This window comes from Tamandua tetradactyla, chromosome 20, assembly GCF_023851605.1.
Source record: "Tamandua tetradactyla isolate mTamTet1 chromosome 20, mTamTet1.pri, whole genome shotgun sequence".
Classification (NCBI taxonomy): Eukaryota; Metazoa; Chordata; class Mammalia; order Pilosa; family Myrmecophagidae; genus Tamandua; species Tamandua tetradactyla.
This window is the reverse complement of record NC_135346.1, coordinates 53,253,064-53,267,955: the sequence shown is the minus strand read 5'-3', so window position 1 is coordinate 53,267,955 and position 14,892 is coordinate 53,253,064. Positions and strand designations below refer to the sequence as shown.

The window sequence follows — 14,892 nt, the reverse complement described above, 5'->3', positions numbered from 1 at the left end:
CATCAGCCTTCCTTGAATTAAATTATCTTTCCCTCGATGACTTAGTTTTGACATTTCCATAGGCCTAGAACTGTAAACTTGCAGCTTACTAAATTCCCCCTTTTGAAAACCATTTCAGTTCTAGTGTATTGCATTCTGCAGCTAGCAAACTAACACAGTACCCTAGAAAAGTCATATTCTTTAATCCTGATTGAATACTGTAGGGTAGGATCCTTTTGATTGTATTGTTTCAGTGGCGGTGTGACATCCACTTGTGGGTGTGATCTTTTGTTTAGATGGAGATGTGACTCCATCCATTCAAGATGGGTCTTGATTAGTTTACTGGAGTCCTTTAAGAGAGGAAACATTTTAGAGAAAGCTCAGAGCTGAAAGAGATGCAGACATTTGGAGATGCTTGGAGTGCCTGCAATGAGAGCAGATGCCTAGGAAAGGATATTTGAGATGCAGAGCCTAGCAGATGTCACCATGTGCTTTCCCATGAGGTGCCAAACAAGCCAGAACCCAGAGTTTTATCCAAAGGAGCTAAGTGAAGGCCCACAGACACTTAGAGAGGAAACCACTGGCATTAGAAGCTGGCAGCACCGGAACTGGGAAGAAGGATCAGCAGACTCCAGCCATGTGCCTTCCCATGTAACAGACATTGCCTTTTCTTGAGTCAAGGTGTCTTTCTCTGGATGCTCTAGTTTGGACATTTGAATAATCTTAGGACTGTAAACTTGGAACTTAGTAAGTTCCCCTTTTAAAAGCCATTCCTTTACTGTTATATTGCATTCCAGCAGCATTTTGCAATCCAAAACATAAGTATATACCACATTTTGTTTATCCACTCATCTTTTGATTGACACTTGGATTGTTTCCATCTTAGTATGCATATGTCTGTTTGTACCACTGCTTTCAGATCTTCTGGTTATATACTGATTAGTAGAAATATCAGGTCGTAGGGTTACTTTATATTTATTTTTCTCAGGAGCCTCCAAACTGTCTTCCACAGTGGCTGTATCATTGATACATCTCCACCAGTATTGAATAAGTGTTCCAATTTCTCCACATCCTCTCCAACATTTGTGGTCTCCTGTTTGTTTAATGGCAGCAATTCTTGTAGGTGTGAGATGGTATCTTATTGTGGTTTTGATTTGCATTCCCTTAATAGTTATTGAAAATGAAGATCTTTTCATGTGCTTTTTAGCCAATTCCTCTTCAGAAGAATGTCTGTCCATGTATTTTGCCCATTTTAAAATTGGGTTATTTGTTCTTTTGTGTTGAGTTGTAAGATTTCTTTAGATATACTGGTTATCAAACCCTTATCAAATATATAGCTCCCAAATATTTTCTCCCGTTGGATTGGCTGCCTCTTCACCTTTTGAGGCATAGAAGCATTTGATTTTGAGGAGTTCCTATTTATCTATTTTTTTCTTTTGTTGCTTGTGCTTTGGGTATAAAATCTAAGAAGTTCTCTCCTATTACTATGTCTTGCAGGTGTTTCCCTGTATTTTTTTCTAAGAGTTTCGTGGCAGTGGCTCTTATATTTAGGTCTTTGACCTACTTTGCGTTAATTTTTGTATAGGAAATGAGGCAAGGGTCCTCTTTTATTCCTTTGACTATGGATATCCAGTTCTCCTATCCGCATTTATTGAAGAAACTATTCTTTCCTACTTCAGTGGATTTGGAGTTCTTATCGAAAATCCAGTGGACCAAGATCTGGAGGTCTTACTGCAAACTCTCATTTTGATTCCGTTGATCAGTGTGTCTATCTTTGTGCCAATCCCATGCTATTTTGGCTGTTTCTTTATAATAAACTTTGAAGTTAGGAAATATTAGTCCTTCCACTTTGTTCTTCTTTTTTAGGATGTTTTTGGCAATCTGAGGCCTATCTCCCTTACAAATAAATTTGCTAACTATCTTTTACAAGTTTGCCAAGTAGGTTGTTGTAATTTTGATTGGCTTTTCATTAAATCTGTAGATCATTTTGGGTAGAATTGACATCTTCATAACATTTAGCCTTCCTATCCATGAAAACAGAATATCTTTCCACCTATTTCAGGCTTTGCTTTTTTTTTTTTAATGAAGTTTCATAGTTTTCTGTGTGAAGGTCCTTTCTATCCTTGGTTAAGTTTATTCCTAGATTCTTGATTTTTTTTAGTTGCTATTGTGAATGGAATTTTCTGCTTAATTGCCTCCTCAGTTAGATCATAGCTAGTGTATAAAACCATTACTGATTTTGGCAGATTAATATTATATCCTGCCATTTTGCTGAATTTATTAGCTCAAGTAGCTTTGTTGTAGATTTATCAGGATTTTCCAAATATAAGGTCATGTCATCTGCAAATAATGAAAGTTTTACTATTTCCTTTCCAATTTGGATGCCTTTTATTTTTCTTGACTGATTGCTCTAACTAGAACTTCTAGTACAATGTTGAATAATAGTGGGGACATTGGGCATCCTTGTCTTGTTTCTGATCATAGGGGAAGTCTTTCAGTTCTCTCGCCATTGAACGTAATGTGGCTCTGGGTTTTTTATATATGCCCTTTATCATTTTGAGGAAGTTTCCTTTGATTCCTACCTTTTAAAATGTTTTTTATCAGAAAAGGATGCTGAGTTTTGTCAAATGCTTTTTCAGCGTCAGTTGTCAATTGAGATGATCGTGTGATTTTTCCCTTTTTATTTGTTAATGTGTTGTATTACATTGACTGATTTTCTTATGTTGACCCATCCTTGTATGCCTGGAATGAACCCCATTTGGTCATTGGTGTATAATTCTTTTAATGTGCCTTTGAATTCAGTTTGTAAATATTTTGTTGAGAGTTTTTGCATCTATATTCATTAGGGAAATTGGCCTGTAGTTTTCCTTTATTGTAGTATCTTTATCTGATTTTATCATTGGAGTGATAATAGCTTCATAAAATGAGTTATATAGTATTATTTTTTCTTCAGTTTTCTTGAAGAATGAGCAGGAATGGCATTAGTTCTTTTTCGAATGTTTGATAAAATTCCCCTGTTGAGCCGTCCGGCCCTGGGCTTTTCTTTATAGGAAGATTTTTTTTTTTTTTTAACTTTTTTTATTGCATAATATAACATGTACACAAAGCAAGGAAAGAAAAGAGCAATAATTTTCAAAGCACACTTCAACAGGTAGTTTCAGAACAGATCCTAGAGTTTGTCATGGGCTACCATTCTGTCATCTCAGATTTTTCCTTCTAGCAGCTCCAAAACACTGGAGGCTAGAAGGAATATTAATATAGTAATTCAGCAGCCATACTTGTTTGCTAAATCCCATTTTCTTTGTTATGCTTCCTCCTTCTCCTTTAATCCTTCTTCCAATCTATAGGGATCTTTGGGGAAAGCTTGTTATGACTTTTTTAGTTTGAGAAGGGGTGTCAACACTAAAGGACAGGTGATATAGTTAATTGTTAATTCTAGAGAGGCTGGTCCCTCTGAGTTTCAAGATTTATCTGACCTAGGAACCCTCTGGAAATTATAGCTTTCAGGGAAGCAAACAGTGCATGAAATCTTTATAGATCTTGCTTCGAACCCTAGGTGTTCTTAAGAGACGACAGGAGTGGGTGGGCCACGGTGGCTCAGCAGGCAAGAATGCTCGCCTGCCATGCCAGAGGACCTGGGTTCGATTCCTGGTGCCTCCCCATGTAAAAAAAAAGAAAAAGAGACAACAGGAGTGATGTCGATTGGGTGTTAGCATATTAGGCAGTTAGCACTATCTAACTGAACCTTGCATAAGAAACATTCTCCAGAACAGCCTCCTGACTCCATTTGATCTCTCTTGGCCATGGATACCTTATTTTATTACACTTCTTTTACCCTTTTTGGTCAAGAAGGCATTGTCAGTCCCACAGTACCAGAGTTGGACTCATCCTCGCGAGTCACCTGGCAGTACACAAAACCATAGAGAATTATTAAGGCCTTGTACCCACTCTGGACTCCAGGAGTCTCGGCTGTCTAAATGTGCTATCCAGAGAAGCTGATTTAGACCATGTTTTACAGGAAATTTAGATTCTAGACATAATAAACCTCTCTGCCTTTGATCTCTTACAGCAGCTGAAGATCTTGAGTACATACACTATCATCTTTTACTCTGCATTCTAATTTACCATAGACCCAGCCAGAATGACTTTGTTTTAAACTCCAAGTCCTGATCTCTTTCTTGGTTACTTCAGCTGTTATTATGTGTAGCTGTGCTAGCTTTCAGTTCTGCAGCCCTCCATTTCTGAGACCCAGGTGTCACAGAACTATTCAGAATTCCAGGGGATTATCAACTGATACACAGTGTTTTAGAATCTAAAAATAACATCCACAACTTCAGACCAAATGTGGCTGCTATAAGAGCCCACAGTCCAGGTTCTCACTGTTTTTAATAAAGTATTTTCTGAGAGAAACCTTACCATATTTGTTCTTTTGTTTCTGGCCCATTCTGCACAGCCCAAGGTTTATTCAGTTCATCATGTGTCCCTTGGTGTCACTCCTTTTTGTAGCTATATCAAAGTCCATCATATATAAGTATCACCGTTCTCCATTATACTTCTCATTCAGTGTATCCTTCAGCTTCCTCCATCTATTGGGCATCATGGATAATGTCCAAAGTAAAAAAACAAACAAACAAAAAAACGTTTTATGGTATCTTTGGTTGTACAGTCAGCAGCACTCTCTATTTTAATAGATAGTTTTTATTGGTCCATAATGACAAAGAACTGGCAAATGTAACATCACTAACTATTTAATCGAAACTGCCCCTTATCATTTGTCCCTCTTCTCGCATTAGTTGCTCTAGTAGTACTGTGGTACTGTTGATATCTTCCTGTTAACTAGTGGCCATAGCATGCATTTTTAGTTTTCCCCCATATCCCTCTACCATTGACTCCTTGTCAACTATTGAACCATTGAAATAGTTCATGTGAGAACTTATTCATAATCGTAAACTTAATCATTGGGGTACATGACACCATACATCCCCTTTCAGTCATATTCACCTTTAATATGGTAACGTTAGTTATAACCCACTAATTAGTTATCACTTCTGTCCATTCCCTCGCATTTAGATTCAACCTCTTTAAGTAGTGTTTCCTCCATGTTTAGCTTTTGTGTATCTGTGGGTCTGCTGTTTTTTCCAGAGTAACCTCTGAGATTACCTTTAACAGAGTCATAATAATGAAATCATACAGTATATGTCCTTTTGTGACTGACTTATTTCACTTAGCAGTGTGACCTCAGGGTTCATCCACGTTGTCATATGCTTTGGAACATCACACCCTCTTATTGCTGCATAATATTCCACCACATGTATATACCACATTTTGTTTATTCACTTGTCTGTTGATGGGTACTTGGACTGTTTACATCTCTCAGCAATTGTGAATAAGTGCTGCTGTGAACATCAGTGTGCAAATGTTTGTTCATGTCACCTCCTTCAGCTCTTCTGAGTATATGCTGAGTATTGGTATTGTTGGGTCATAGGGCAACTCAATATTTAGTTTTCTGAGAAATAGCCAAACTGTCTTCCAGAGCAGCTGCACCATTATATGTTCCCACCAACAGTGAATAAGTATTGTAGGAAGGGTTTTGATGACTGATTGAATCTCTACTAGTGATGTTTTGTTCAAAGGTCTTCTGTATTTCTCAAGTCGGTGTAGGATGTGCATGTATTTCTAGGAAATTGTTTCCACTAAGATGTCTGGTTTGTTGGCATACAGCTGTTCATAGTATCCTCTTATGTTTTTTTTTTTTCTTCAGGGTCCATAATAATGATACCTCTCTCATTTCTGGTTTTGTTTATTTGCATCTTCTCTCTTTTTGGCTCTGTCAGTCTAGGTAAGGGTTTGTCAATATGTTGTTGAGTTTATCAAAGTCAACTTTTGGTTTTATTGATTCTCTGTCTTGTTTTTTTCTTGTTGTTGTTGTTCCCCAGTTCATTTATTTCTGCTTTAATCTTTGTTATTTCTTTTCTTCTACTTGCTTTCGGGTAAGTTTGCTATTCTTTCTCTAACTTCTTCAGTTATTCAGTTAGGTCTTGATTTTAGCTCTTTCTTCCTTTTTTTTTTTTTTTTCGGGAAGTAGGTTTTATTAGCTTGTGTGCACGAGGGCCCAGCTAAGTCACCTCAAAAGTCTGAGCCTCTTTCTTCCTTTTTAATGTGTGCATTTAGAGTTATAAATTTCCTTCTGAATACTGCCTTCACTGCATCCCAAAGGTTTTGATATGTTGTATTTTCATTTTCATTCGTCTCTCAGATATTTACCGATTTCTCTCGCAGTTTTTTCTTTGACTCACTGTTTAAGGGTGTGTTGTTTAACCTTCAACAAGTAGTTACAGGATAGATCCCAGAGTTTGTTATGGGTTACCATATAGTCTTCTCAGATATTTCCTTCTGGTTGCTCCTGAGTATAGGAGGCTAGAAGGCTTAAGTTTTTTTTTTAGCACCACAATCAACTTTCTTTCTTTTTTTGTGAAAAATAACATATATACAAAAAAACGCGATAAATTTCAAAGCACAGCACCACAGTTAGTTGTGGAAAGTACTTCAAAATTTGACGTGGGTTACAATTCCACAATTTTAGGTTTTTACTTCTAGCTGCTCTAAGATACTGGAGACTAAAAGAAATATCAATTTAATGATTCAGCATTCATATTCATTTGTTAAATCCTATGTTCACCGTATGACTTCGCTATCACCTTTTTTTCCAGGTAGGGTCTGTCACTAATATGGGGTAGGAAGATGAAACTATCTGATGTTCTGGAGAGGCTGGGCCCTCTAGGTTTCAGGACTTATCTGGACTTGGGACCTATCTGGGGCTTGTAGGTTTCTGGAAAGTTATTCTAGTGCATAGAACCCTTGTGGAATCTTATATATTGCCCTAGGTGTTCTTTAGACTTGGCTGGAATGGTCCTGGTTGGGGTTTGATAGGTTATGATAGGTAGCAAGGTCTACCTGAAGCTTGTGTAAGAGCAACCTCCAGAGTAGCCTCTCGACTCTATTTGAACTCTCTCTGCCACTGATACTTTATTAGTTCCACTTCTTTCCCCACTTTTAGTCAGGATGGCGTTGTTGATCCCACGGTGCTAGGGCTGGGTTCATCCCTGGGAGTCATCTCCCACGTTGCCAGGGAGGCTTTCATCCCTGGATGTCATGTCCTATGTAATGGGGAGGGCAATGATTTCACTTGGAGAGTTGGGCTTAGAGAGAGTGAGGCCATATCTGAGCAACAATAGAGGTCCTCCAGAAGTAACTCTTAAGCATGCTTATAGGTAGACGAAGCTTCTTCGCTACCTACATAGACTTCATGAGAGTAAACCTCAGGATCTAGGGCATGGCCTATTGATTTGGGTGTCCCTAAAGTTTGCACAGTATCAGGGAATTCCCTGATGGTAAAGTTTAATAGTTCCATATTCTTTCTCTTGTCCCTCAAGGGACTTTGTCGATGGTTTTTGATTATCTGCTTAATATTCTCTAGGATGTATCCAGGCATTACAGTGATCTATACAGGAGTAAAGGACCTCTTCCTTATTCTGGGCTCCCTGTGTTTCAGTTGTTCAAATGAGCTACACAGATAGGTTGAGTTAGATTATGTGCTACAAAATTTCAGTTCCAGACCAAATAAACCTTTCTTCCTTTGGTCTCAAAGAGTATGTGTGGTTCTAAACTATAGACACTGTCTTCCTTACACCTGTGTTCTGAATGACTTTAACCCCAATCTGATTGGCTTCATTCTTATTTCTAAATATCAGGTTATGTATATAAACAGCCTCTTGAAATCCATCAACTGTAATCACCATTCCAGACTTAATGTTTCTGCCCTAAAAGCTTACCATCTAGGCCCCTGTTTTCTTATAAGCATTTTCTAAAGGTAACTATACCACTGTTGTTCTTTTCTTCCTGGCTCATTTTGCCTCAGCAGATGTCCCACTTGTTTATTCACACGATTGCATGCCTCACGACTTTGCTTCTTTTTGTAGCAGCACAACCTTCGTTCATAGGTATATAACATCGTTAGCCAGTTTACTTCTCAGTCAGTGCATCCTTCAGTCACCAAGAGCAGTAATTAATAATAGACCTATATTATAGTTACCTGGGGAATTAAAAACAACAACAAAAACTCACATGTGCCTAAAATTCACATGTGCCTAGGCTTCATCCTACACTCTGTGGTCAGCTACTTGGTCAAAGGTGTGCTTTGCTATTTTCTTGCCTTTGAGGCACTTTTGGGAATCTAATGAAAGCTCTGAATTTTTCTGGAGAAATACATAAACTGACTTTTGTATAGTTCTGTGATATTTGTAGCCCTCATCTACACTCTCAAGGCCATCATCCAGTAGTAAAGAACTCTTTATGTGAAAGTTTCTCAAATAGGCGATTTAATGACAAAGTTTCTATTACTTGGTCATGGTGAAATCAGGCTTTATTTGGAGAACATCACGTATTCCACAAAGGCCAGGGAAAGAAGCCCAAGGAGAAAGAACGATCAGGCCTGAGATGACTGTGATTTAGTAAATCATTCAAAAAAGTCAAGTTAGAAGTTCGCGTTCCCCTAAAGCAGTAGTTGTCAAGGGGAGAGATGATTTTGCCCTTCCCCCTCAGGAGGGAGACATTTGTGGTTGTCAGAGGTAGAGAAGAGAGTGGGGTATACTACTGTCATCTATGGAGTACTGGGTAGGAATGCTGCTAAACATCCTGCAGTGCACATAACAGTTTCACAACAAGCAGTTATCTGCCCCAGAATATTAATAGTACCAAGTATGGTCTGCTCTAGAATCTAGCTTCTTCTTAGATTCTAGCTTTCATTGTTACTAGTATCAGAACAGGGGGATCTCCATTTTTATGAGTTTACATAGTTCTTTGGTAGGTGAAGGAGAAAAGAGATGATAATGAGAAAGTAGGAAGTGATAAGGCAGTTTGGTGTTTCAAAGAATTGTCCTTCCCAGAAGCATTGAAAGCTGAAAAAGAATTTCAGCTCTCTAAGTGCCTTACCTCATGGCTTCACCTAAGAATTTGGATGTAAGAAACAACCTTCCTTTTTCTCTTGGAGGCTTATCATTTTTACTTACCTCATTCTTGAACTTGTGGTCCTTTGTCTTTTGCCTTAAAATAAAGTGATGACAAAAACGTTTTATGGTAAGAGAATTTTCTGTTTTTGCTGTTACCTCTCATCCTCTAGACTCTGTATAGCAGTCTGAGAAAGATGATGGAGAAGAGGAATGTAAGATGTTTACCAAAGTGAGTGTTTTCCTTTGTCTCCCAGAACTGTTTATTTAGTGAAGTGGGAGGAGAAAGGAATTACACTCTGCGATTGCCCTAGTCCACTGTTTGCCAATATGTGCTAAGCTATTAATCGATTTGTTGTAAATGGGATGGAGAGTGTCTTTGTCCAACAAACTAGGGAAAGCTGATTAAATTTTAAATTAGCCCAATTTTTAAATTGCTGGGCTTTACAGAGCCTTTAGTGTGTATGTTTTAATTCAATTTTATTGAGATGTTCATACACCATACAAGCCATTTGAAGTATATAGTCATTGGCTCACAGAGTCATCATATAGTTGTACATTCATCGCCATGATCAATTTTAGAACATTTTCATTACTCCAGAAACTTTAGTATTTTAATGTGAAGTGTATTGTAGTCTCTGAGAGAGAGAGCTAGATTGTGTAGCAGTTCTTAAACTTAATTAGACCATGGGACTCTTTTTTCTCTGAGCATTTCCTCGGCTAGTGTCACCTGAAATACTCTTTGGAAATGATCCTCTCTTGAGTGTACCTTAACAGCAAAGTTTTTTCTTTGACATCTTTTCCTATTGGCTTTATAAGAGAAGTTGAAAAATATGAATGATGGGATTTGCTGTCCAGCCTCCTGAGGGTTTTACTAAATAAAGTTTTATTGAATTGTATATCTTTATCCACTTTTGTCAGCCGTTAACAGAGTAGCTTCATCAGAGGCATTTTGTATTTCCTTCTCAACCATATAAGTAAACATCTTTTCTTTCTTTTGGAATGAATGAAAGAAAAAATGAAATTTTCTCACTGTAAATGCAGGTGCTTCTTGTGTCATCTCCAGGGACTCTTGACTTTTTCCGCTTCCTTCTTAGAGAGGAGTGTATTAAGGTAACTTGGATCAGAATAATTCTGGAAGATTAACTTGTTTTTCAAAAGCTTTTAGTTAAAAACACATATATATGTATCCCTCATACATTACCTGGGGACATGTGGGTGGGGATTTACTTCTCATCTGTCTTCCGCTTAATTACTCAATCCTTTACATGCTTACCTTCTCATGATTCCAGCCATTTTTTCTTCCTCTTCTTGCCACCTTCTCAGAATCCAGGACATTGTGACATTGCAAGGATGACTTTGTAAATGTACCGGTTAACCTAGGAGATGATGTATAGAGTCACTGTCTCTACTTTGTTCATTTTCCTAAGGAAACCTGCTGGCTTTATTAATCTGAAAGTCTTTCAAGTTAACAGTAAAAGGAAAATTACATGAAGAGAACTTTATAAATGTTACTTTTGTTAATCTCGTCTTCATTTCCTTTTCCCCATTAAGGATTATTTACTGCTGCCATCACTCTGCCCTGTTTTAGACACCGGGTTCTTTCTGAATTCTATCTGCTTTATTCCTTGAAGCTTAGCAAAGTCCAGGGGGAAGCATTTAAACAAGGTTTTACTATAGAACTTGGAAATAGCAAAGGGAAACTAATACTGGGCAACATGGAATTTAGGTAATCTGGTTTATAAAGGACAGTTTAATTTCAGTACACATGCTGCCTTCCTCTCAGCTCATGATTGACTTTGACATACTGAGTCCCTCCCCATCCCTCTCCCACTGCAGACCTTGGAGCGATGGGACTTAGAAGATTCTGTTGAGGAAGCCAGTGGGTTTTCCCTGTAACTAGCCATCTGGAGCCATTCCATTGAAGTTTTTGAAATTAGAAAAGTGGGAGAAGACAACACTTTGGGAGACAGTAGCATCTTCAAAGTAGAAAGTCAATATTTTTGAACTACCTATTATGCAGTAAGCTTTGTGTGAGATAATCTCAATCCCCACAAGTCTCTGTGATTTGTATTCATTACATGGATAAACTAACTTGCTCACGGTCATATACACACACACTGAATAAGTGACCTGACCAGAATAGGATTTAAAACCCTCACTCTGGTTCCAAAGCTTTTTGGCTTTCCTAATATATCAAATTGCATGCAATTGATAAAAAATAAAATAAACAGCAAATAACAGTAATGGTAGATGAGTATCTTTACTTCACTGAAAAGAGGACAAAACATTGAAAGTTCACAGTACTACAGGTGAACTATCACCATGTAAACCTCTCCACGTGATGTTTTGATGTTTTATTCATGGTATGTAAAGACTGAAGCTGAATGGCTTCCTTAATTTAATTTTCTATTACACTTAACTTTTGGTGCCAGATCAGGGCAATATCCTAGAGTGTAAATTTTATATATCTAAAATGGGAAGAAAAAAAAAAGAGTAGAGGGAACACATTTAAAAAAAAAAGGGAACACTGACAATAAACCACTTACTTAAAAGCAGTTTGAATAAAGACTTCAAACCTTAAAAGTAATTTTCTGCTAAGAACTTCAGGTACTTACACCTAACATCACAAAGTGTAAAACTGTTTAAAATGGGGGAGAAAAATCCCTAGACACCCCCCCCCCCATGGAAACTTGATCAGTTAGCTATGTGACCTGTAGAGCTTCTTGTGTTCAATGATGATTCTTCTGCCATTACCTACATTGGGTATTTTCAGATACATTGTTTGGAAATACTGTATGGGTCCAAATATTTTATGACTTGAACATAAGGGAAAAATAGGAAAAATTTGAGAGATGGGCTTATCCCCTAAAGGCAGTAAGCAGGATCTTGTAAACCCTGATAATATAAACAGATCTATAGGATCCTTTTGAATAATGCTATTGAATAAATGTTATCCTTTAAATTCTATGCTCCAATCTTAGAATTTTAGGGCTGGAAAGGATCTTAGAGGTATAAATGAGTTGTTATTCCTTTCAGAGCACAACGCTCCCACTTCCCCTTCTCATTAAGTTTCCATTTAGCCATTAGGTAGGAGCTTCAAAAGGGAAAAGCCAATCATGTATAATCTCCAGTTAATGGGCATCTATTGAGCGACTAGGTCACCAGAAAGAATAATTACACAGTGCCTCTTTGTGCAGTAAACATAAAAATCAAAAGCTAATGCATTCTCAAGGCAAGCCAGATTGTTACTGGCTAACAGCATCCTCTTCAGGGAAAAGACTGGGGCACCCACCCTGCTTACTTGGGGAGATTGCAAAGCCATTCCAGAAAAACAAGTCTATCAAGAGAGGAGAGAGAAAGGCCAGGGTCTTCCAAGGCTTTGTTAGTTCTAATTGCTGCTGGCTGGGCTGGATTACTGAATAGCAGACATTTAGTAAATGTTTTGTGTAATCAGCGGGAATTTAGAGGGTCTCTGGGGCTTCTTGTCACAAGTAAAAGAATAACAGTGATGACTGAGGTAAAACTCCAGCCCAGCTCCTACAATTTAGCCTGTTTTCTAAGCATGCCCAACTTTTGTAAATAATTACTTTTGTCTAGCTATTAATGATACTGATTTATGAGAGATGAGCACGGTCCCTTTGACCAAAAAGGCATGTGTTAGCTACAAGCCAAATAACTCTTGGGTTCATGTTTGTAGACTCTAGTTTGGGTTTTCAAAATTTTATCTTCGTGTAGTTAATTTAGGATTTGCAAAACTTGGCATAATTCAAATAACCTGTTTTTCCCCCCTTAGAACACTTCAGTTATGGAGGATCAAAATGAAGATGAGTCCCCAAAGAAAAATACTCTTTGGCAGGTAGGAATGACGGCGCACAGATAAGATAGCAATTGACTTAATGTAGATGAGGTGCTCCCTTAGCTAATGTCCTCAATGAGAGTAACAGCCAAGCGTTTTTTGTTTACTGTTTTTGCAGTTTTGCTAGTTTCAGAATCCACCCTAATTGATCTTCTTTTCCTTAAGGAAGTGTCATTATGACTAATAAATTAAGTGTTTGGGAGTTTCCTAAAGATTCTGAAATGGCTGTAGCCCAAAATGTTCCATCTGTGGCCACTGTGGAAGCCAAAGATGAAAAATGGTGCCATCCTCTGTCACCATAATAGCACCAGGCCCCATGCTAATGTCTGCATTTATGACTTTTTCTTCTTTTGCCCCTCACCCCATCCTTTTTCCTTTTAGATTCACTTTCCTTCTTTCCTCACTCTATTTTAGTTTGCTGGTTCCCCCCACAATCTCTCAGCTTTTTTTTTTTTTTTTTTTTTTTTTTGGGTGGGGTGGGGTAGTCATGTAAAGTTTCATGATTTGATATTTTCATCAACTATAATGGCACTCATAGTTGTTCCGTTCATGAAGACATGATTAAAGCCAAAAAAAAATCTAAATCTGAGGGATATAATGTAAATAAATTCTCTGTGTTCATATGATTTGAAGCTAAACAGACAAGTTAGTTAGAAAGAATAAAGTGCCCCCAACAAATTTAAGATAAAATGAAACAAAACAATACCAGGAAGCTCCTTCTGGCCAGGTGGGTGGTTAAAAATAGACTATTGAAAATGTACTATAGAGCAGTGCACATGCCACTATTTTTTTTTTTCTTTTGGAACATTTTGGGCAGACTGAATTTTGTTCCTTCCTTCAAACATCAAATAGGATTCTCTTCGTTTACTATTGATTTTTCAATTCTTAACACTTTTAACTTTCAGTTTCTCTTTCCAGTCAACTTGTTAATGGCGTATAAATGCTCTGGGGAGCCTAGATGGTTAGGAACCTTTCTGTAAATGAAATAGTAACGCTTTGGCTTAACAAATAAGATAATGGATATAAAAATACTTTGTAAAGTACAAAGATCAGTACACAAATGCAAATTGTTACCACCATTATTTGGCAGTATTTACTGGTTTTCTTTTTAGGGTATATTTAACCTACTATGAAAGCAATTGTCTTGGAAAGTTATTGTGAAAACAGTATCGAATGAAAGGGAGAAAGAAAACATACAGCTTTCTTTCTCAAGGTTAGGACTTTTAACATTTTGAACTGTATGCTTTAGCCTGTCTCAGTGTGCTCCTCGTCACAGGAATTATTGTGATCAAAATGCTATATTAAGTTCTGGATCTTGCCTTTTTTTCCTTAACATTAATTCATAAGTATGTTCTCTTGTCATTAAAATCTTACTTTATAAACTTAATTTTAATGACTTTATTTTGGCACTTTTTGTGTAGATGTGTTATGATTTATTTAACTGTTGCCTATCATTGGGCAGAGCTATTTTCGTTTTTCTTTCCTGATATTTTGGTAAACATTCTCATGCTTTAGCAGCGAAGATATCCCTTATTTATACCTCCCATTAGTTACTTCATCTCCGACTGTTTTGAACTGTTTATTATTGGGGGTGGGGGGGTGTCCTGCTAGATATGAGTGTTCTACCACAATGAAGGTCAAATTCTTTTGGAAAAGAATCCCTGTGCAATGCTACCCCCTGGTGGTACTTGATATCAGTGAGCTCTCCCTCACCCAAGAATCAAGGGAAAAAACATTGCTAGATAATTGGGTAGTAAAATATGTGGGTGGGAGATAAATGCTTTTCTAGTCTAGACCTCTAAATGTGGACATAAGGACTTGCTGTAGACATGAAAGGTTTGTAAGATTTTATCAAGAAAGGCTGAGACTCCTTGGGATATTTTAAGATGTCTTAAAGATGGGTTCATTCCACTTTGAGTCAGAGGACATACTGACTTGCATTATCAGAAAGCTCTTGGCTCTTTCCTTGTAAGATGTCTATGGTAAATTCCTAATGAAATTAATAGAAATTTGTAGTGGGACTCTTACTTTTCAAAAATCTCTTATATG

At 37.5% G+C, this 14,892-nt stretch overlaps 1 protein-coding gene across 6 annotated transcripts in view; it reads left to right on the top strand.

The window, feature by feature from the left end:
• The window catches only part of FBXW11 (F-box and WD repeat domain containing 11), a 174,895-nt gene that overhangs the window by 87,891 nt on the left and 72,112 nt on the right, over positions 1-14,892 (top strand). For 3 of the 6 annotated variants that reach the window (XM_077137640.1, XM_077137644.1, XM_077137642.1), the window contains one exon: positions 12,781-12,843. The exons of 2 other annotated variants lie outside the window; for them this stretch is intronic. In XM_077137640.1, the coding sequence (XP_076993755.1) occupies positions 12,781-12,843 (63 nt within the window). Of the gene's footprint in view, positions 1-6,741; positions 9,115-12,780; positions 12,844-14,892 lie in introns of those variants that run through there. One more of the 6 variants, XM_077137643.1, reaches the window with a different exon arrangement.